At 47.1% G+C, this 24,484-nt stretch overlaps 2 protein-coding genes and 1 long non-coding RNA gene across 3 annotated transcripts in view; 2 read left to right on the top strand and 1 right to left on the bottom strand.

Annotated features, from left to right (window-relative positions):
- LOC309564377 (uncharacterized protein) overlaps positions 1–24,484 on the top strand; it is a 166,714-nt gene that overhangs the window by 89,055 nt on the left and 53,175 nt on the right. The window contains exons 4-6 of the mRNA XM_082269004.1: positions 11,647–11,744; positions 11,840–11,954; positions 13,407–14,550. Coding sequence (XP_082125130.1) covers positions 11,647–11,744; positions 11,840–11,954; positions 13,407–14,550 — 1,357 coding nt within the window. The remainder of the gene's footprint in view (positions 1–11,646; positions 11,745–11,839; positions 11,955–13,406; positions 14,551–24,484) is intronic.
- On the bottom strand, positions 1,034–6,184 carry LOC309562976 (uncharacterized protein; the record flags this gene model as incomplete). The annotated part of the gene is made up of 6 exons (XM_082267302.1): positions 1,034–2,025; positions 4,323–4,416; positions 4,505–4,704; positions 4,825–4,906; positions 5,038–5,178; positions 6,089–6,184. 6 exons carry the CDS (start codon positions 6,182–6,184, stop codon positions 1,196–1,198), a joined length of 1,443 nt encoding a protein of 480 aa, XP_082123428.1. The 3' UTR covers positions 1,034–1,195.
- On the top strand, positions 22,228–23,287 carry LOC309563036. The gene is made up of 3 exons (XR_014225698.1): positions 22,228–22,805; positions 23,058–23,079; positions 23,164–23,287. It is a non-coding gene; the product is annotated as an uncharacterized lncRNA (long non-coding RNA).

Below are 24,484 nucleotides of genomic sequence, written 5' to 3'. Positions count from 1 at the left end.
CAGCCTACTGTGGATTCCAGGGGTAGCAATGTGTGCTTAATATCTTCATGGCTGACTCCAACCACCCATCTTTGTGGGTGGTGCCAAGGTGTGCTTAAGATCTTCATGGCTGACCTCAAGGTGTTTCAACTGATAGCTTCAGTCTTTCTGGAGTTATCTGGGTCTTCGTCTAGGTCTCCAATCAATCAGATGGCACTGGCAGAGCTCCAAGAAGTGTCCGTATAAAAGGTCGAAGTTACCTAATCTGGCTCAGTTTGAAAGACCAACAGTTGTCCTCCATAGTCTTCTAGGATTGGAGAACACCCTCCTTAACACTGCTTGTGCCTGTTGAGTCAAAAGTGCTTTTTCCACTGCCTAATTTCTGGTGTGATCTTCATCTAGGTCTCCTATCAATCGTTTGGCTCTGGAGGTGTCTGTATAAAAGGTCGAAGTTACCTAATCTGGCTCAGTTTAAAAGACCAACGGTTGTCCTCCAAGGTCTTCTTGGATTGTGGAGAACCCTTCTTAACACTGCTTGTGCCTGTTGTGTCAAAAGTGCTTTTATGCAACAGCCTACTGTGGATTCCAGGGGTAGCAATGTGTGCTTAAGATCTTCATGGCTGACTCCAACCACCCATCTTTGTGGGTGGTTCCAAGGTGTGCTTAAGATCTTCATGGCTGACTTCAAGGTGTTTCAACTGATAGCTTCAGTCTTTCTGGTGTGATCTTCGGCTAGGTCTCCTATCAATCGAATGGCTCTGGCAGAGCTCCAGGAGGTGTTTGTATAAAAGGTCAAAGTAACCTAATCTGGCTCAGTTTAAAAGACCAACAGTTGTCCTCCAAGGTCTTCTTGAATTGGAGAGCAACGTCCGTAACACTGCTTATTCCTGTTGTGTCAAAAGTGCTTTTATGCAACAGCCTACTGTGGATTCCAGGGGTTGCAATGTGTGCTTAAGATCTTCATGGCTGACTCCAAGGTGTTTCAACTGATAGCTTCAGTCTTTCTGGTGTAATCTGGGTCTTCAAGGTCTCCAATCAATCGAATGGCACTGGCAGAGCTCTAAGAGGTGTCCATATAAAAGGTCGAAGTTACCTAATCTGGCTCAGTTTGAAAGACCAACAGTTGTCCTCCATAGTCTTCTAGGATTGGGGAACACCCTCATTAACACTGCTTGTGCCTGTTGAGTCAAAAGTGCTTTTATGCGACCCCCACCGCCTACTGTGGATTTCTGGAAAAGCAATGTAACAACTTCAGTGGTGTATGAAGCTTTTGGTGGGTCACCAGAGTGGACTTCTGAGTAAATTGTCTTCCACACTCCTTGCAGGTAAACGGTTTTTCCCCCCGATGGATCCTTTGGTGGATAACTAATGTTGACTTCTGTGTGAAGCTCTTCCCGCACTCAACACACATAAAGGGCCGTTCTCCTGTGTGGGTCCTCCGGTGGACGACCAGGTCCGACTTCTGTGTGAAGCTTTTGCCGCACTCATCGCAGGAATAAGGCCTCTCGCCTGTGTGAGTTCTTTGGTGAATGACGAGCACTGACTTTTGGATGAAGCCTTTGCCACAGTCGGGACATGTAAAAGTTGTCTTGGCCCTGTGGACCCTCCGATGAACGGCAAGATCAGACTTCTGCTGGAAACATTTCCCGCAGTCCATGCATGTAAGTGGCTTATCGTCTGCGTGCGTCTTCTTGTGGTTGATGAGTTCGGAATTCTGTGCAAACCCTTCCCCACACTCTGTGCACACAAATGGCTTCCCTCCTGTGTGAACCCTCATGTGCTCCAGAAGAGTGGCTTTGCGTGTGAAACGTTTATGACATTCAGAACAGGGAAACGGCTTTTCACCCGTGTGCATTCTCTGATGACGGATAAGGCTCGACTTCCTGGTGAAACATTTACTACACTGGGAGCAAGGAAATAACTTGTCACCGCCGTAAGATGTATCGGGGGTGGTAGCATCGCCGCTGTCGGAAAACCATTCTTCGGGGTTGGAGGGTTCGTCTGGAGAGTCTTCTGCAAGGTCGTTGTCCTCCTCCATGTCACAGTCTAGTGGTGAAACGAAAGAGACAGTCACTTGAAGATAAAATGATGGAGCACTATTCCTCCCATTGACACCAATGATGGGGCACTATTCCTCCCATTGACACCAATGATGGGGCACTATTTCTCCCACTGACACCAATGATGGGGCACTATTCCTTCCATTGACACCAATGATGGGGCACTATTCCTCCCACTGACACCAATGATGGGGCACTATTCCTCCCATTGACACCAATGATGGGGCACTATTCCTCCCACTGATACCAATGATGGGGCACTATTCCACCTACTGACACCAATGATGGGGCACTATTGCTCCCACTGATACCAATGATGGGGCACTATTCCTCCCACTGACACCAATGACGGGGCACTATTCCTCCCACTGACACCAATGATCGGGTGCTATTCCTCCCATTGATACCAATGATGGGGCACTAATAATTTCTATAGATACCAATGATGGGGCACTGGTACTACCATTGACACTAATGATGGGGCACTTTTCCTCCCACTGACACCAATGATGGGGCACTGTTACTATCATTGACACCAATGATCGGGTGCTATTCCTCCCATTGATACCAACGATGGGGCATTAATTATTCAATTGATACCAATGATGGGGCACTGGTACTACCGCTGACACCAATGACGGGGCACTATTCCTCCTATTGACACCAATGATGGGGCACTATTACTGCCATTAACACCAATGATGGGGCACTATTCCTACCACTGACACCAATGATGGGGCACTATTCCTCCCATTGATACCAACGATGGGGCATTATTACTACCACTGACACCAACGATGGGGCACTGTTACTGCCATTAACACCAATGACGGGGCACTATTCCTACCACTGACACCAATGATGGGACACTTTTCCCCCCATTGATACCAATGATGGGGCACTAATTATTCCATTGACACCAATGATGGGGTACTATTCCTCCTATTGATACTAACGATGGGGCACCAATTATCCCATTGATACCAACGATGAAGCACTATTACTCCCCCTAATACCAATCATGGAGAATTGTTTACTTCCACTGAAACCAGGACACTTTCTACTCCCACAAGCCACAGTCCGACCCCCCTAAAGTTTAAAGGACAGTAAACTGGTCCTTTGTTTAGACAATTTGGAGGCCCCTGACCAAACCCAATTTGCCTACTCAAATGTATCATGTCTAAACGTTAAATATTCAAACCCAACTATTAAATCTCCGAGTGTTGCTTGCATTATCAGATTGCCTCAAGCATCAACATTTTCAAACTCTAGGTAAGACTTTGTCGACTAAATGTCACACACATTTTTTTTTTCTCTTCCTTTTTTCTCTTTATTTCTTCCTCTTCATCGTTATTGGTTGTGACTATAAAAATGGTTTACGGGTATAAAGGAGAAGCCCTTAGGATATCAATGTTCTACTTGAATAATTAAGATTTTTTTTTGGATTATGGCTCTTTGAGTGTATATATTTTCTTATTCACGACGTTGGTATGTTGTGTTGTATTGTTATTTTGAAAAAATATAATAAATAAGTATTGAAATAAATGTCACACACCCCCCCAGTACGGTAACCCATTCTGATCTACAGAGTCGGCACTCTGAAAAAAGCCAGAGTGCAATAAAGTTGATGGCTTCTGATTCTTAAAGTGGAACTTTAGTAAGAAAATAAGTCCTTCTAGATCACTTCAGGCCGGCCCCTTTTGCAGGTTTAGCTATGTAAAACATTAAAGAATAAGTGCCCATTCTATCTAAAATCTAGGAATAAACTGTCTCACCCTGCTCTGCACATGCTGTCTATTTTTTTGGAACTTTGCCGAAAATGTAGAGGCCGATCTGCTGACAGCCTTTAGATTTACTGCTGCTCAGGGGCTCTGGGCTTCAGCAAAATGGCAGCCTCCAGCAGGAAGAAACACGAGCAATGCTGGAGGCAATTTACAGCACACACTAATTTTGGTAACATAAATCAGTGGTGCTCAACCCTGGTCCTCAGGGCCCACTAACAGGCCAGGTTTGCAAGATAACTGAAATACATCCCAGGTGATATAATTTGCTGCTCAGTGATTGCAGTACTCTAGTCTGCATCTCCCCAAGGTAATACCTAAAATCTGGCCTGTTAGTGGGCCCTGAGGACCGGAGTTGAGGACCACTGACGTAAATAATAATGTGGAATGTATGTTCCTTGCTAAAGAACATTATTTTTTATCAAGTTGTTATGGGTAAAGTTCCACTTTAACAAGAGATGGCTGTAGAGATAGACTTCAAGAATATTTTTAAATGGCTCACCTGTTTCCTCATCCTTCACTGTAAGAGGAATTTCAATCTCCTCCTCTTCTTCTTCTTCTTTGACAATAATATTCATGTCTCTTGGGTTTTCTGCCTAAAAGGTTTTGTGAAAGGACAGTATTGTCACCATTGCTGGCCAAACCCCTTCAAGGTATGCTATGAAGGCCCTCAGCTCCAACTACCTGAAAACGGGAAGGAAGGTTGGGATGTTCCTGTGTGGAGTCCCGGGAATACAGAGGACGGGGACATCTCTCTGGTGGGTTCTCATTACTGGATCCATCGACCTGATGATGGTGAGGGATGGTGTGACCTTCCTGTGTGGAGTCCCGGGAATACAGAGGACGGGGACATCTCTCTGGTGGGTTCCCATTACTGGATCCATCTGTAGGAAACACACACACTGACTGAATACATTGTTTCGAAGCGAAGTCTTAGATATTGAGGATTTGGGTGGATCTACAAAGAGAGTTGGAAAAAAAAGAAAGACAAAGTCTCCTCTTACACAGTGATTTAGAAAATGGTGGATTCTCCTCTTCTACCTCATCCTCGCCCCAATCTTCGTCTTCTTCTGAGTACTCCTCCTCCTACGTGGAGAAATAGACAGTGACATCCTGACACCTTATAGGAACCTGACACACACAATGATACAGTCACCATCCAGACACATCCCTTGTCTGTTACTGGATAATGTCCCAGAATTCCCGGCACCGCTCACCTCTCCTGTCAGCAGCTCTATGATCTTGTTGGTGACCCCGAGGATCTTCTCTTTATGTTTCTTGGATTTGTCTCCTGAAACTCGGGGGCAATTGCTCGGTGCCACATTTTCTCCAGATGCCTTCTTCACCACTCTACAGTCCTACCAAATGAGAGGCACAAAAAATGATTATTTGTAATGATGACTCCTAAAAAAGAACAAGCATGTAGATCAGCTAAGAGATAGATCATGTGACCTCCCAGAATCCTCCTCACCTCTCCGGTCAGCTCTGTGTTTTATTAATAGAGATAAGAGTGATGTCATGTGACCTCGCAGAATCCTCCTCACCTCTCCGGTCAGCTCTGTGTTTTATTAATAGAGATAAGAGTGATGTCATGTGACCTCCCAGAATCCTCCTCACCTCTCCGGTCACGTCTATGTTTTATTAATAGAGATAAGAGTGATGTCATGTGACCTCCCAGAATCCTCCTCACCTCTCCAGTCAGCTCTGTGTTTTATTAATAGAGATAAGAGTGATGTCATGTGACCTCCCAGAATCCTCCTCACCTCTCCGGTCGTGTTTTATTAATAGAGATAAGAGTGAAGTCATGTGACCTCCCAGAATCCTCCTCACCTCTCCAGTCAGGTCTGTGTTTTATTAATAGAGATAAGAGAGATGTCATGTGACCTCCCAGAATCCTCCTCACCTCTCCGGTCAGCTCTATGTTTTATTAATAGAGATAAGAGTGATGTCATGTGATCTCCCAGAATCCTCCTCACCTCTCCGGTCAGCTCTGCGTTTTATTAATAGAGATAATAGTGATGTCATGTGACCTCCCAGAATCCTCCTCACCTCTCCGGTCAGCTCTGCGTTTTATTAATAGAGATAAGAGTGATGTCATGTGACCTCCCAGAATCCTCCTCACCTCTCCGGTCAGCTCTATGTTTTATTAATAGAGATAAGAGTGATGTCATGTGATCTCCCAGAATCCTCCTCACCTCTCCGGTCAGCTCTGCGTTTTATTAATAGAGATAAGAGTGATGTCATGTGACCTCCCAGAATCCTCCTCACCTCTCCGGCCAGCAGTGTGATGATCTCCATAGTAATGTTAAATATCTTTTCGGTCTTATGGCCTCCATCGTTGTCCATCCTCAGCAGATCAGTCATGGTGGTCAGACTGGTTCTCTTGAAGGGGTCTTCTGATCCGCACACTTGATATCGCCGCGATCGGTTTTAAAAGTAAACGACAGCGCCTACAAAATAGAGAAAAAACGCCAAAATATTTTGTTACAGTTGTCTATGGGGGGCACAGACGCCAAGAGGTTACCTTCCCATGAAAATGGAGTATTCCTATAGGATATTTTTACTTATTTATGTATATGGATCCCAAAATTACATTATATTGTGATTGGTTCAGCGCTACGGCATGTCAGATCTATGTAAATAATTAAATTGTAGTATATTATTATTTACTATTATTACAGGTGGAGAATTGGTCACTGTTATTACTGGGGGGTGAAAGGTTGGGGGCATTATATATTAATAAATAATAACAATGATCAATAATTCTGATACACAGGTAATATTACCAGTCTTGCAGGAGTCTCTCATTCCAGTAACAAAGCTGCTCTTCTTCTGGCCTCCAGCAGGAAATAATAAGAAAGGATTCCAGCAAATCATTCTGGGAACTGTAGTTGGATATAATGGACTTCACAAAAATGGCTACCGCTAGCGAGGACATCTGTTTTTCCCCTCTAGTGATCACTAGAGCGGCCACCTCGGTGACGTCACGTATCTTGACAGCCCGTGCTGCAGAGCACTGCGGGGAGACTCCAGCTTGTGTAGAGGGAGGGGGCGTGGCTTTGCCTTTGAGCAGAGCGCAGTGGGAGGAGCCGAGCCGTCAATAGCAGAGATAGAGCGGTCCCAGGTTACCGGAAGCGACTGTAAGGTGACAGTAACTTCCGCCTTGCTCTTATCTGAAGGGGAAGTAGGTGTAGGTGGGGGTTGGTTCGTCCATTTCTGCTATATTTATGGCTTTGGGCGTCTAGTAACAGACATTATTGGAGGGATAATGAATATTAATGACTCCTAATGAATATTTGAGTGGTAGGAGGGGCTGTGACACTCTCTTTCACCTCTACTGAGCTTTTGGTGAATGTTGGTCGCTGGGCATTGGGGCACCTGCTGCTTTTTGGGAGCTTCTAAGGGTCCCTGAGCCGAATCGGTTAACGGCTGAATCTGGTAAGTTGTTGGGGGTCACCAAGGGAATTACCCTTGAAGACTTTTAGTTCAGTGGGGGAGGGGGGACACATATTGTCCATGCAGATAACAGTCTATTTAGAGAAGATTATACTGTATCTGAATGGAATTATAGGTTAAAAAAATGAATAGTGAGGGGCGGTCGTGTCAGAATTCTCCCATAGACGTTGCCTTTGAAATGGTCATGATGACTACTTTGGGGGCTTGTCCGGGATCAGGGGTCTTTGTACTCCGAACCCTTTAGATGAGGTCCGTCTGTCTCCGTTCCCAGCACTGGAGGCATTAGATGACATGTGGACTGGGAATGCACTTGGAGTAACTGGATGCCATGGAGTCAGTGGATGACACGTAGACTGGGGACCCACTGGAGTCACTAGATGGGGCCTTGTCCGGGATCAGGGGTCTTTGTACTCCGAACCCTTTAGATAAGGTCCATCTATCTCTAGTGCCTCCAGTGCTGGGAACATAGACATGTGCTGGGAATGCACTTGGAGTAACTGGGTGCTATGGAGTCAGTGGATTATACGTAGACTGGGGACACACTGGAGTCACTAGATGGGGCCTTGGCCAGGATCAGGGGTCTTTGTACTCTGAACCTTTTAGATGAGGTCCATCTATTTCTGTCCCCAGTGCTGGAAGCACTATAGACATGTGGACTGGGAATGCACTTGGAGTAACTGGGCGCTATAGAGTCAGTGGATGACATGTAGACTGGGGATGCACTTGGAGTAACTGGTTGCCATGAAGTCAGTGGAAGACACGTAGACTGGGGACGCACTGGAGTCACTAGATGGGGCCTTGGCCAGGATCAGGGGTCTTTGTACTCCGAACCCTTTAGACGAGGTCCGTCTATCTCTGTTCCCAGTGCTGGAGGCATTAGATGACATGTGGGCTGGGAATGCACTTGGAGTAACTGGGTGCCATGAAGTCAGTGGATGACACGTAGACTGGGGGCGCACTGGAGTCACTCAATGGGGCCTTGGCCAGGATCAGGGGTCTTTGTACTCTGAACCCTTTAGATAAAGTCCGTCTGTCTCTGTTCCCAGCACTGGAAGCATTATAGACATATGGACTGGAATTGCACTTGGAGTAACTGGGTGCCATGGAGTCAGTGGATGATACGTAGACTGGGGACGCATTAGATGACATGTGGCTGGGAATGCACTTGGAGAAACTGGGTGCCATGAAGTCAGTGGATGACACGTAGACTGGGGCTGCACTGAAGTCACTCAATGGGGCCTTAGCCAGGATCAGGGGTCTTTGTACTCTGAACCCTTTAGATGAAGTCCGTCTGTCTCTGTTCCCAGCACTGGAGGCATTAGATGACATGTGGACTGGGAATGCACTTGGACTAACTGGGTGCTATGGAGTCAGTGGATGACCCGTAGACTGGGAATGCACTTGGAGTAACTGGGTACCATGGAGTCAGTGGATGACACATAGACTGGAGAACCCACTGGAGTCACTTGATGGGGCCCTGGCCAGGATAAGGGGTCTTTGTACTCCGAACCTTTTAGATGAAGTCCGTCTGTCACTGTTCTCGGTACTGGAGGCACTAGATGACATGTGGACTGAGAATGCACTTGGAATAACTGGGTGCCATGGATTCAGTGGATGACACGTAGACTGGGGACCCATTGGAGTCACTAGATAGGGCTTTGGCCAGGATAAGGGATCTTTGTACACCGAACCCTTTAGATGAGGTCTGTCTATCTCTGTTCCCAGTGCTGGAAGCACTATAGACATGGGCTGGGAATGCACTTGGAGAAACTGGGTGCTATGGAGTCAGTGGATGATACGTAGACTGGGGACGCACTAGATGACATGTGGACTGGGAATCTACTTGGAGTAACTGGGTGCTATGGAGTCAGTGGATGATACGTAGACTGGGGACGCACTACAGTCACTAGATGAGGCCTTGGCCAGGATCAGGGGTCTTTTTACTCCGAACCCTTTAGATGAGGTCCGTCTATCTATGTTCCCAGCACTGCAGGCACTAGATGACATGTGGAGTAACTGGGTGCCATGGAGTCAGTGGATGACGCGTAGACTGGCGATGCCTTGGAGTCACTAAATAGAGCCTTGTCTGGGATCAGGGGTCTTTGTACTCTGAACCTTTAGATGAGGTCCGTCTTTCTATGTTCCCAGCACTGGAGGCACTACATGACATGTGGACTGGGAAGGCACTTGGAGTAACTGGTTGCCATGAAGTCAGTGGAAGACACGTAGACTGGGGACGCACTGAAGTCATTAAATGGGGCCTTGTCTGGGATCAGGGGTCTTTGTACTCCAAAACCTTTAGATGAGGTCCGTCTATCTCTGTTCCCAGTGCTGGAAGCACTATAGACATGGGCTGGGTATGCACTTGGAGAAACTGGGTGCTATGGAGTCAGTGGATGATACGTAGACTGGGGACGCACTAGATGACATGTGGACTGGGAATGCACTTGGAGTAACTGGGTGCTATGGAGTCAGTGGATGATACGTAGACTGGGGACGCACTACAGTCACTAGATGAGGCCTTGGCCAGGATCAGGGGTCTTTGTACTCCGAACCCTTTAGATGAGGTCCGTCTATCTATGTTCCCAGCACTGCAGGCACTAGATGACATGTGGAGTAACTGGGTGCCATGGAGTCAGTGGATGACACGTAGACTGGCGATGCCTTGGAGTCACTAAATAGAGCCTTGTCTGGGATCAGGGGTCTTTGTACTCTGAACCTTTAGATGAGGTCCGTCTTTCTATGTTCCCAGCACTGGAGGCACTACATGACATGTGGACTGGGAAGGCACTTGGAGTAACTGGTTGCCATGAAGTCAGTGGAAGACACGTAGACTGGGGACGCACTGAAGTCATTAAATGGGGCCTTGTCTGGGATCAGGGGTCTTTGTACTCCAAAACCTTTAGATGAGGTCCGTCTATCTCTGTTCCCAGCACTGGAGGTATTAGATGACATGTGGACTGGGAATGCACTTGGAGTAACTGAGCGCAATAGAGTTAGTGGATGACATGTAGACTGGGGATGCACTAGATGACATGAGGCTGGGAATGCACTCGGAGTAACTGGGTGCAATGAAGTCAGTGGATGACACTTAGACTGGGGACGCACTGGAGTCACTAGATGGGGCCTTGGCCAGGATCAGGGGGTCTTTGTACTCCGAACCATTTAGATGAGGTCTACTCCTCCTTCCCAGCAATGACACTCGCCTTTCCTGCACTCCAGAGCTTCTGCCTGTTGGAAGACCATGGCTCTGTTATTCTTGAATCAGAAGAAACGTTCAGTGTCTGATCCCCAGGGGAGGGAAGGGTAATTTTTGGGAGCCCTTCAACTTTCTGAAGCTATGAAAAAGCCATTTTTCTTTTTTTTTTTTTTTAGTAAATGTTATCATTATCTTCCACATGTTGGATTTCCCAGGTTGATTAAGCTGTGATGATAGTGCTGTTGTGAAGAGGGGAACAACATTTTGACTGCGGAGGTAATAAGGATGGAGGAGCCGAGTCATATAACAGAGAAGATATTAGACCTCACCCTGGAGATCATCTCGCTGCTGACCGGAGAGGTGAGGAGGATTCTGGGAGGTCACATGACATCACTCTTATCTCTATTAATAAAACACAGAGCTGACCGGAGAGGTGAGGAGGATTCTGGGAGGTCACATGACATCACTCTTATCTTTAATAATAAAACAGACCTGACCGGAGAGGTGAGGAGGATTCTGGGAGGTCACATGACATCTCTCTTATCTCTATTAATAAAACACAGACCTGACTGGAGAGGTGAGGAGGATTCTGGGAGGTCACATGACATCTCTCTTATCTCTAATAATAAAACACAGACCTGACCGGAGAGGAGAGGAGGGATCAGTAGGGTAAAATTGCATCACTTTTTTTCATGTTTCAATACAGAGCTTTCCTCCTGTGAAATCTGGTGGCCAGGTAACCATCACAGTCCCTCCACCTCCCTCCCTGACATCTGAAGGAAACAATAAGAAGATAGTAGAAGTCACCCAGAAGATCATTGATCTGCTGACGGGAGAGGTGAGCGGTGCCGGGAATTCTGGGACATTATCCAGTAACAGACAAGGGATGTGTCTGGATGGTGACTGTATCATTGTGTGTGTCAGGTTCCTATAAGGTGTCAGGATGTCACTGTCTATTTCTCCATGGAGGAGTGGGAGTATTTAGAAGGACACAAGGATCTCTACAAGGACGTCATGATGGAGAATCAGCCGCCCCTCACATCACCGGGTAAGAGGAGACTTTAATTTTTTGTAAATGAGAGAAGAGTATTGAGGATTCACCTAGACCCCCCATCCTCTGATATAAACACATAGAAACAATGTATTCAGTCAGTGTGTGTGTTTCCTACAGATGGATCCAGTAATGGGAACCCTCCAGAGAGATGTCCCCGTCCTCTGTATTCCCGGGATTCTACCGAGGAAGATCACACCATTCCTTACCATGATCAGGTTGGTTGCACGAAGAGTCCCAGAAAAGTTACTCCACTCTGCTCTGTAAAATGTGGCGTTTTTTTTTTTTTTTCTAAACGCGATTATCTTTGTAGGCAGAAGATGTGATTTCTTTTAAAATTGAAGTCAAGGAAGAAGAAGAGGATGAGATGTACCTAATGTATGATGAACCATGTAAGGAGGAGGAAACCTCTCTAGAGATCAGTACAGGTGAGTAAAAAACACTAAATACAGAAAACCTTAATAATATTTAACCTCTACACCATCTGCCAAGTCCTTTATGTTGCTTCATCTCCTGTGTCCCCCACACTGCACCATCTCCTGTGTCCTCGCACCGTGTCTTCCACACTGCACCATCTCCCGTGTCTTCCACGCTGCACCATCTCCTCCCGTGTCTTCCACACTGCACCATCTCCCGTGTCTTCCACGCTGCACCATCTCCTCCCGTGTCTTCCACACTGCACCATCTCCCGTGTCTTCCACGCTGCACCATTTCCCGTGTCTTCCACGCTGCACCATCTCCCGTGTCTTCCACGCTGCACCATCTCCTCCCGTGTCTTCCACGCTGCACCATCTCCTCCCGTGTCTTCCACGCTGCACCATCTCCTCCCGTGTCTTCCACGCTGCACCATCTCCTCCCGTGTCTTCCACGCTGCACCATCTCCCGTGTCTTCCACACTGCACCATCTCCCGTGTCCTCGCACCGTATCCCTCACACTGCACCATCTCCTGTGTCCTCTTACCGTATCCCCCACACTGCACCATCTCGCGTGTCTTCCACACTGCACCATCTCGCATGTCTTCCACACTGCACCATCTCGCGTGTCTTGCACACTGCACCATCTCGCGTGTCCTCGCACCGTATCCCTCACACTGCACCATCTCCCGAGTCCTCCACAAGGCACCATCTCCTGTGTCCTCTTACCGTATCCCCCACACTGCACCATCTCGCGAGTTTTCCACACTGCACCATCTTGCGTGTCCTCGCACCGTATCCCTCACACTGCACCATCTCCCGAGTCCTCCACAAGGCACCATCTCCTGTGTCCTCTTACCGTATCCCCCACACTGCACCGTCTCGCGTGTCTTCCACACTGCACCGTCTCGCGTGTCCTCGCACCGCATCCCTCACACTGCACCATCTCCCGAGTCCTCCACAAGGCACCATCTCCTGTGTCCTCGCACCGTATCCCCCACACTGCACCATCTCCCGTGTCCTTGCACCGTGTCCTCCACACTGCACCATATCTCCCACTGCACCATCTCCCGTGTCCTCCACACGGCACCATCTCCTGTGTCCTTGCACTGTGTCCTCCACACTGCACCATCTCCCGTGTCCTCGCACCATATCCCCCACTGCACCATCTCCCGTGTCCTCCACGCAGGACACCATCTCCCGTGTCCTCCACGCGGCACCATCTCCTGTGTCCTCACACCGTATCCCCCACACTGCACCATCTGCCGTATCCTCCACACTGCATCATCTCCCGTATCCCCCACAATGCACCTCCTATGCCCTCCTCTCGTGTCCTCCACACTGCACCATCTCCTCCTTCTGTATCTCCCACACTACACCATCTCCTGTATCCCCCCAATCTTTACCATCTCCTGTGTCCTCCTCCCATGTATCTCACTAAAAAGTTTATTTTTTATAATTTGCAGATGAATACAATGTTCTGAAAACCTATTCAGATGATGAGCTAGAAGGTGACGATATACCAGAAGAAGGAGAAAACCCCACTATCCCGAATATTTCCCCAGGACCTGTTGATACTTCTAATTGGGAGGAGCCATCTCACAGAGGAGAAATATTTCCTGGCTCGGAGAATAAGCGTTCTCTTCCTCGAAATGTCAACAACATGTTGAGGAACGTCACAGGCTCAAAGCCCCTCTCGTGTTCGGAGTGTGGGAAATGTTTTGCCTATAACTCGGGTCTCATCATACACCAGAGGACTCATTCAGGGGAAAAGCCGTTTTTGTGCCCTGAGTGTGGGAAGTGCTTTGCTCAGCGGTCCAATCTGGTAAAGCATGCAAAGTTTCACCGGCAGGAAAGGCCGTTTTCTTGTTCAGAGTGTGGGAAATCGTTCACTTTGAGGTCATCTCTGGTTGAGCACCTGCGGATACACACCGGTGAGCGCCCATACTCCTGCTCCGAATGTGGCAAATGCTTTACACTCAAATCCATTCTGGCAGAACATCAAAGATCTCATACGGGTGAGAAGCCATTTTCCTGTCCCGACTGTGGCAAGCGATTCACTCGCCGATCCAGTCTTGTTGACCATCAGGTGGTGCATGGGGCCGAAAAGCCATTCTTGTGCCACGAGTGTGGGAAACCATTCGCCCGCCGCTCCTACCTTGCAGATCACCAGAGAATGCACGCCAGCCAGAGCCCCTTCGCTTGCCCGGAGTGCGGGAAGAGCTTCACGCGGATGTCATTTCTCATTAAACACCGAAAGGGACATACTGGTGAGCGACCCTTCCCATGTACGGAGTGCGGGAAAAGCTTCAAGGACAAAATGACTCTAGTGAAGCACATCCGGACTCACACTGGGGAGAAGCCTTTCCCTTGCTCACATTGCGGGAAACGTTTCACCCAGAAGGCCAATCTGATGAAGCACGAACGTGTTCACACTGGGGAGAAGCCATACTGCTGCTCGGATTGTGGGAAAAGCTTCTCGCACAAATCCAACCTGGACAAACATCGCCGGATTCACACCGGAGAGAAACCGTTTCAGTGCACAGATTGTGGGCGGAACTTCACACTGAAATGGACCCTTATGAAGCATCAGAAGACTCATACTAATCCGCAGGAATGAATTTGGATACGGGTGGTTGGGGGTGTCCAAGGACCAATAAACTGTTTTTCTATCTGGGCTCCAGTTTGGTTTTCTCTTGGTGTTTCAATCTGGAGGGCTGTTCTTTATCACAATTTCTGATTGGCTGTGGAGTCATTTGCTTATTTATTTATTTTCTTTTTGTCTTTGCTTGGCAGTCAGTGGAAAGGTATATAATGTTTACTGTTTTCCCTAGAAGGAAGTAACATAAGTCCCTGCCCCTGAGGAGCTTACTGCTGCAATTCCTATATAGAGAATGCCAAGCCACTTAAATCAGTCTCTGCATCAGAAAAGCTTACACTCTAAGATCCAACCACAGTCAGACACCAATATTATTATACATTTATATAGCTCTGACATATACCGCAGTGCTGTACAGAGATCACTGAGCCAATCACATCAGTCTCTGTACCAGAGGAGCTTACACTCTAATGTCCCCTCCCCCACAGTCACATCAGTCTCTGCACCAGAGGAGCTTACACTCTAATGTTCCCCACAGTCACACACTATTATTATTATACATTTATATAGCTCTGACATATACCGCAGTGCTGTACAGAGATCACTGAGCCAATCACATCAGTCTCTGTACCAGAGGAGCTTACACTCTAATGTGTCCCCCCCCCCCCCCAGTCACATCAGTCTCTGTACCGGAGGAGCTTACACTCTAATGTCCCCTCCCCCACGGTCACACACTATTATTATACATTTATATAGCTCTGACATATACCACAGTGCTGTACAGAGATGACTGAGCCAATCACATCAGTCTCTGTACCAGAGGAGCTCACACTCTAATGTCCCCTCCTCCACAGTCACACACTATTATTATTATTATTATACATTTATATAGCTCTGACATATACCACAGTGCTGTACAGAGATCACTGAGCCAATCACATCAGTCTCTGTACCAGAGGAGCTTACACTCTAATGGCTACTTGCGATTGGGAGCTTTATTAAAGGATCATAGATAAAATATATATTTACAAAACCAGTGTGAATCATATTGGTTTATAAAACCCAGGAACCAGAAACAAGCCCATCATAGAACTCCCCAGGTTCAAAAGAATGATGGTACCAGGCTGACGAGTTTCGGGGGATATGCCCCTTTCATCAGAGCAAAACTCTAATAAAGGGGACATGTCCCCCAAAACACGTCAGCCTGGTACTTTTACTCTTTTGAACCTGAGGAATTCTATGATGGTTCCTGGATTTTATACAATGCCAAGATTCACACTGGTTTTCTGAGTATATCTTGTATCTTTTACCCTGTAATGAAGTGCTTGCGAAAATGCACTAGAAGTTTGCTTTTCTCATTGTTCGTACAGCTTTCACAAAGATCAAGGCCGACACTGATAGCTGGACCCAATATGACAGAGGGTGCAAACGTCTAGTGCATTATCCCAAGCACTATTAGAGGATCAAAGATACAAGCTATGATTCACACTGGTTTTGCAAATATATCGGTGTATAAAACCCAGAAACCAGAAGCAAGCCCATCTTAGAACTCCCCCAGGTTCAAAGGAATGATGGTACTAGGCTGACGCGTTTCGGGATATATGCCCCTTTCATCAGAGCAAAACTCTACTCTAATAAAGGGGGCATGTCAGCCTGGTACTATTACCCTTTTGAACCTGAGGAATTCTATGATGGTTCCTGGATTTTATACAATGCTACGATTCACACTGGTTTTCTGAGTATATATAGCTAGACCCAATATGACAGAGGGTGCAAACGTCTAGTGCAGGGATCCTCAAACTATGGCCCTCAAGCTGTTGTGGAACTACACATCCCATGAGGCATTGTAAAACTCTGACATTCACAGATATGACTAGGCATGATGGGAATTGTAGTTCCCGAACAACTGGAGGGCCATAGTTTGAAGACCCCTGGTCTAGTGCATTATCCCAAGCACTATTAGAGGATCAAAGATACAAGCTATGATTCACACTGGTTTTGTAAATATATCGGTGTATAAAACCCAGAAACCAGAAGCAGGCCCATCCTAGAACTCCCCAGGTTCAAAAGAATGATAGTACCAGGCTGACGAGTTTCGGGGGATATACCCCTTTCATCAGAGCAAAACTCTACTCTAATAAAGGGGGCATGTCAGTCTGGTACTATTACCCTTTTGAACCCTGAGGAATTCTATGATGGTTCCTGTATAGCTTTTATAAAGATCAAGGCTGCCACTGTTTTGTTGGAGCCAATATGGCAGTATAACCATTCCAGAGCCAAGCAAATCATTTTTTTTTTTCGTGCCCACGTTACCCAAAAACAAATCATTAAAGTAAACCAAAAAAAAAAGTATGTGAACGCACACACAAGAAAGTCCGCAAGAGTGGGTCTTTAGTCCCCTCCCAAAGAGGAAAGACCCCTTCCTAGTCCCTCAGGGAGCCGGACTTCCGACAGCAACATGGCATACTCCAGTCCAGAGTACTGGGTGGGGGGGGGGCTCTCCAGAAGAGAAATCTCCCCCCCAAAGCAGGCCTACTCTTACTATTAATATTAGTAATTGTTATTAATAATTACGTAACCTTACTATTAATGTTAGTAAACTTTCTATTAATGGCCTACTTTATGAAATATATGGGCCCCATTTCGACATACGATGTCCCTATTATGACATATAATGGCCACATTATGTCACGTAGTTAGGTTGAAAAAGTCCATCTGGCTCAACCAATAAAAAACAGTAAAGAAAACCCAACCATACAATCCCATATACACAATCCTATACCAGCAGTTGATCCAGAGGAAGGCGAAAAAAAAACAGCAAAGCATGATCCAATTTGCTACAGCAGGGGGAAAAAATTCTTTCCTGATCCCCTGAGAGGCAATCGGATATTCCCTGGATCAACTTTACCTATAAATATTAGTACCCAGTTATGATATTTATACCTATGAAAGAATCCAGGCCTTTTTTTTAAAGCAATCTACTGAGCTGGCCAGATCCACCTCTGGAGGGAGTCTATTCTACATTTTCACAGCTCTTACTGTGAAGAAACCTTTCCATTTTTGGAGACTAAATCTCTTTTCCTCTAGAAGTAAAGAGTGCCTCCCTTGTCCTCTGTGATGACCTTAAAGTGAATAACTCAACACCAAGTTCACTATATGGAACCACGTGTTTAAACATGTTGATCTCTTCTCAAGAGAGAATAAATTCAGTTCCTCTCATCTTTCCTCATAGCTGAGCTCCTCCATGCCTCTTATCAGTTTGGTTGATCTTCTCTGCACTTTCTCCAGTTCCCCGATATCCCTTTTTAAGAACTGGTGCCCAAAACTGAACTGTATATTCCAGATGAGGTCTTACTAATGATCTGTACAGGGGCAAAATGATATCTCTCTCTCTCTGGAGTCCATGCCTCTGTTAATACAAGAAAGGACTTTGCTTGCTTTGGAAACAGCAGCTTGGTATTGCATTCTATTATTAAGCTTATGATCTGCCAGAACACCCAGATCCTTCTCCACTATGGATTCCCCCAGATCCTTCTCCACCATTGATTCCCCCAGTTCTACTCCCCCCCCAGTATGTATGATGCATGCATATTCTTAGCCCCCAAGTGCATAACTTTACATTTATCAACATTAACCACTTGCCGACCGCTCACATTGAGCTGGTACTGCGGCAAAGTGGCTCGTTATCGTCCAGCGACGTAGACCTACGTCGCTGGACTCCTGTCCTTGTGGGCGGCGCGCACTCGCCGCCGGAGGTTCGCTCCCGCTGTATTCAGACAACAGTGGGAGTCGGGCCAGGGGAGGAGAGGCGGTGATCACCGCCGCTCTTCCCTGATCGTCGGGGATTGAGTGAGATCCGCCCACTTGTGTAAACAAAGCGGGCGGATCTCCTATGTGACAGGCAGGGTCAGATTACAGGATTCAGCATAGCTGAACTTGCCATCTGTGTCGGTGTCACACAATCCCTTCCCTGCCAGTGTCATTATTACAGTAAGTGCATATTTATAGCACTGATTACTGTAGTAATGTCACTGGTCCCCCCAAAAGTGTCAGTCAAGGGTCCGATCTGTCTGCCGCAATGTCGCAGTCCCGCAAAAAAAAAAAAAAAATCGCAGATCGCCGCCATTACTCGTTCAAAAACAATAAAAATGACATAAATCTTTCCCTTAGTTAGTCTGCGATAACTTTTGCGCAAACCAATCAAAATACGCTTATTGAGATTTTTTTTACCAAACATATGTAGCAGAAAACAAATTGGCCTAAAATGTTAAAAAATTTTGATTTTTACATTTTTTTTTGGGGGGGGGGGGGGGGATTTCATTTAAAAAAATGTGAAAAATATTGTTATTTTTTCAAAATTGTCGCTCTTATTTTTGTTTATAGCCAAAAAGTAAAAATCGCACAGCTGATCAAATATCACCAAAAGAAACCTCTATTTGTGGGGGGGAACAAAATACATAAATTTTATTTGGGTACAGCGTCGCACGACCGCGCAATTGTCCGTTAAAAAAACGCAGTGCCGAATCGTAAAAAAAAAAAATGGCCTGGTCATTAAGGGGGGCAAATCCTTCCGGTCCAGAAGTGGTTAAGGGGGGGAAAATCTTCCAAAGTTCGAGTGATTAAATAACCCTTCTTGGTCGTCCGGGTTTACTTACCTGATCACCAATTCCCACACCGATGGGGAAAGAGGCCATAGGCAATCCCGTTGGTTAAGGTAAAGTTTTCTAGAAGTTATATACTAATAAACGATATCTATGTCCCAGAATGACTATGTAAAGGAAAATAATTGAGGCAATTTCATGGTACCACCATAGACATTACAACAGTTTAAAAGCAATATATTTTATTACAAAAAATATAGAAAATTCTGGCGATTAGCTCTTGCCCTCTGCCATTTTTGGGTGTAGCTTTCAAACAAATTTCGTCTGGATGTTCTGTATAAGCCATTTATAGATCTATGACATCATATCCTTCCTTAATACACTATATTACCAAAAGTATTGGGACGCCTACCTTTACTCGCACATGAACTTTAATGGAATCCCAGTCTTAGTCCGTAGGGTTCAATATTGAGTTGGCCCACCCTTTGCAGCTATAACAGCTTCAATGCTTCCAGGAAGGCTGTCCACAAGGTTTAGGAGTGTGTCTATGGGAAAGTTTGACCATTTCTTGACCATTTCTTCCAGAAGCGCATTTGTGAGGTCAGGCACTGTTGGGAGAGAAGGCCTGGCTCACAGTCTCCGCTTTAATTCATTCCAAAGATGTTCTATTGGGTTAAGGCCAATCAAGTTCCTCCACCCCAAACTCACTCATCCATGTCTTTGGACCTTGCTTTTTGCACTGGTGCGCAGTCATGTTGGAACAGCAAGGGGCCATCCCCAAACTGTTCCCACAAAATTGGGAGCATGAAATTGTCCAAAATGTCTTGGTATGCCGACGCCTTAAGAGTTCCCTTCACTGGAACTAAGGAGCCAAGCCCAACTCCTGAAAAACAATCCCACACCATGATCCCCCTTGACCAAATGATTTGGACCAGTGCGCAAAGCAAGGTCCAGGAAGACATGGATGAGCGAGTTTGGGGTGGAGGAACTTGACTGGTCTGCACAGAGTCCTGACCTCAACCCAACAGAACACCTTTGGGAAGAATTAGAGCGGAGCTCTAAGGTGAACTCTTAAGGCGTCAGCATACCAAGACATTTTGGACAATTTCATGCTCCCAATTTTGTGGGAACAGTTTGGGGATGGCCCCTTCCTGTTCCAACATGACTGCGCAACAGTGCGCAAAGCAAGGTCCAAAGACATGGATGAGCGAGTTTGGGGTGGAGGAACTTGACTGGCCTCAACCCAATAGAACATCTTTGGGATGAATTAAAGTGGAGACTGTGAGCCAGGCCTTCTCTCCCTGCCTGACCTCACAAATGTGCTTCTGGAAGAATGGTCAAACATTCCCAAAGACACACTCCTAAACCTTGTGGACAGCCTTCCCAGAAGAGTTAAAGCTGTTATAGCTGCAAAGGGTGGGCCAACTCAATATTGAACCCTACGGACAAAGACTGGGATGCCATTAAAGTTCATGTGCATGTAAAGGTAGGCGTCTCAATACTTTTGAGAATATAGTGCATGCCACTTTGCCCATCTGAGGCAAAGTTCCGCTTGATTGGGCCCCCCAGATACTCATTTTCTCCATGCCCCTCCTTTGCCCGCAGCAGCATTAGGACTAATCCTTGTGTAAACTCCACATTGGCCCAGGTGAGTTATTGGCGATCAGACGAACTGCTTCATCAGGAAGATAAAATCCGCACAGAATTCAGTTCCTGTGTTTTCCTTCTATGTACAGCAAGATGGCGACGTAAAGTGGAATTCTGGGCAAAGTTCCTGCCACATTCGGGGCACTGATAAGGTTTTTCACCGGTGTGAACCCGTTGGTGTAACATCAGGAGTGCATTGCTGGAAAAGCACTTCTCGCACTCCTGGCATCCGAAGGGCTTCTCCCCCGTGTGGACTCGCTCATGGACGATCAAGGTCTCCTTATCCCGACAGGCCTTCCCACAGTGGGCACACCTCAGAGCCTCGTCAGTGTGCGATCTTTGATGGGCGTCTAGCTTGTACTTGGCGGCGAAGCGTTTCCCACAGTCAGGGCACTCGTAAGGCCTGTCCCCCGTGTGGCTCCTCTGATGGATATCAAGCTGCCCTTTCCACAGGAAGCTTTTCCCGCACTCAGAGCACTTGAAGGGTTTGTCCCCAGTGTGGATCCTCCTGTGCTGGCTGAGGTGCCCGTTGGTTCGGAAGCAGGCCCCGCACTCTGAACACCTGAACGGCTTCTCACCAGTGTGGGTTCGCCAGTGCGTGACAAGGTGGGAGTTGGCGGCGAAGCACTTCCCGCACTCTAGACAAGTGAATGGCCTCTCTCCCCGGTGCCTTCGTAAATGGGCGGAGAGTTCAGAGTTCTGGATAAATTGCTTGTCGCACTCAGGGCACTGGAAAGGCTTCTCCCCCGAATGGTTCTTAAAGTGCGTCTGAAGGTGGCTCCTCCTGACGAAGCCTTTGCCACACTCGGTGCACTGGTAAGGTCGCTCTCCAGAGTGCCGCCTCTGGTGCTCCACCAGTTGGTACTTCCTCTGGAAAACTTTCCCACACTCCATACATTCCAACTGTTTCTTGGTGGTTGCACGACCATTCTGCCCTTCAGCGAGACTGGGAGATTGTCCACCAAGAGCCAAATGTGACTCCCCGTCAGGACCTCCTGCCTTGTTTTTAGAAGGCAGCTGGTGAAGTTCAGGGGGCAGAACATTCTGCATCTGTTTCTTTTTAGCATCAATGTCAGAAATTGACAAATGTTCTTCACATGAGATGGATTCCTCCTTAATGTATGTGGTTATAGATTGTGTAATGGGTGGACAGCCAGGGTGACGGAGTTCTTCCTCACCGGATTCTTCCTTAACACAAACAGTTACATATTGGAGGTCGTCAGCATGTGCAAGGGATTGTTCTTTTTCTTTTGAGAGGGGTTCCTCCTTAATATGAGTAGATGGATGATGTATGGAGAGATCAGGATGGGGGAGATGGTCTTCCTCCTTGATTGGAGTAGGAAGAGGTTCTGTATGATGTGTAGAGGGGTCCGGATGGGGGAGATGGCCCTCACATAAGATTGGGTTCTCCTTAATTGGGGTAGGAAAAGGCTGTGTATGTTGTTTATAGAGGTCAGGATGGGGAAGATGGTCTTCCCATAAGTGGTGTTCCTCCTTAATTTTGGTAGTACGAGGTTGTGTATGATGTGTAGAGGGGTCAGAACGGGGGAGATGGTCCTCACATAAGAGGGGTTCCTCCTTTATTGTGGTAGAAAGAAGTTGTGTATGACGAGTGGAGAGGTTAGGATGGGGGAGATGGTCTTCCCATAAGTCATGTTCCTCCTTAATTTGGGTAGGAAGAGGTTGTCCATGATGTGTAGAGGGGTCAGAATGGGGGAGATGGTCCTCACATAAGAGGGATTCCTCCTTTATTGTGGTAGAAAGAAGTTGTGTATGGTGAGTGGAGAGGTCAGGATGGGTGAGATGGTCCTCACACAAGAGGGTTTCTTCCTTAAATGGGGTAGTAAGAAGTTGTGTATGACAAGTAGAGAGGCTACGATGGGGGAGATGGTCTTCCCATAAGTGGTGTTCCTCCTTAATTTGGGTAGGAAGAGGTTGTCCATGATGTGTAGAGGGGTCAGAATGGGGGAGATGGTCCTCACATAAGAGGGATTCCTCCTTTATTGTGGTAGTAAGAAGTTGTGTATGGCGAGTGGAGAGGTTAGGATGGGGGAGATGGTCTTCCCATAAGTCGTGTTCCTCCTTAATTTGGGTAGGAAGAGGTTGTCCATGGTGTGTAGAGGGGTCAGAACGGGGGAGATGGTCCTCGCGTAAGAGGGGTTCCTCCTTTATTGTGGTAGTAAGAAGTTGAGTATGACGAGTGGAGAGGTTAGGATGGGGGAGATGGTCTTCCCATAAGTCGTGTTCCTCCTTAATTTGCGTAGGAAGAGGTTGTCCATGATGTGTAGAGGGGTCAGAACGGGGGAGATGGTCCTCACGTAAGAGGGATTCCTCCTTTATTGTGGTAGTAAGAAGTTGAGTATGGCGAGTGGAGAGGTCAGGATGGGGGAGATGGTCCTCACATAAGAGGGGTTCTTCCTTAAATGGGGTAGTAAGAAGTTGAGTATGACGAGTGGAGAGGTTAGGATGGGGGAGATGGTCCTCACATAAGAGGGGTTCCGCCTTAATTAGAGTAGGAAGAGGTTTTGTATGATGTGTAGAGGGGTCGGGAAGGAGGAAATGTTCTTCACATAAGAGGGGTTCCTCCTTGACGTACATGGAAATAGACTGTGCTGGGGGAAGACAGTCAAGGTGCCTGAGATCTTCCTCATCAGATTTATCCTCAACACAAACAGTTACATATTGCAGATTGTCTGTTCGAAGGCAAGTGTCACCATAGGGAAGGAAGTGTTCTTCATGTAAGAGGGGTTCCTTCTTAATATTTACTAGTGGAAGCTGCGTATGACTGGTGGGGGTGGAGATGTCAGGATGTGGGAGATGTTCCTCATCTGAGCAGAGTTCATCCTTAATATTCATAAATGAAGGCTGCACATGATTGGTGAGTGTAAAGAGGTCATGGTGGGGGTGATACCCTCCAGGTGAGGAGGGCTCCTCCTTAGTCCGAGATGTACCCCTTATATGTCGTGTCTCCTGAGATGTCAGACATTTGTCTTTCTGGCCTAGTTCTCTGGTCAGAGTTCCATCTTGGCTTCTCCACATTTCTCAGAATGATGTCCTTTCTTTGGCAAGAGTTCCCAATAAGAAGATGATGGACAGAATCCAACGAGATTCTGGGTGCCTCCACACCTAAAGAGAAGACAAAAAGCTGATGGGTTTAAAGTGGACCTGTCACCGCAAAAGATTTCACCCAACTGCTGTGTCCTTCACTGCTAAGTCCTGGATCCCCTACCACGTGCCATGGTTCCTTCCTTCCACCCCTACATTCTAGCTGAGTCTTGTGTCACCCACCACGTGTTATGGTTCCTTCCTCCAGCCCCTACATCACAGCTGAGTCCTGCTTCCCCCGTCATGTGCCATGGTTACTTCCTCCAACCTGAGTCCTGCGTCTCCCGCCACGTGTCATGGTTTCTCATCTCCAACCTATGTCCTACGTCCCCTCACCACGTGCCATGGTTGCTTCCTACAACCGGAGTCCTGCATCCCCACCAAGTGTCATTGTTCCTTCCTCCAACCCAAGTCCTGCGTCCCCCGCCACGTGCCATGGTTCCTTCCTCTAACCTGAGTCCTGCATCCCCCGCCACGTGTCATGGTTCCTTCCTCCAACCTGAGTCCTGCATCCACCGCTATGTGTCATTGTTCCTTTCTCCGACTTGAGTCCTGCATCCCCCGCTACGTGTCATTGTTCCTTTCTCCAACC

The sequence above is a fragment of the Pelophylax lessonae genome, assembly GCF_965119305.1.
Source record: "Pelophylax lessonae genome assembly, chromosome: 9".
Taxonomy (NCBI): domain Eukaryota; kingdom Metazoa; phylum Chordata; class Amphibia; order Anura; family Ranidae; genus Pelophylax; species Pelophylax lessonae.
This window is presented reverse-complemented; position numbering and strand designations above follow the sequence as displayed.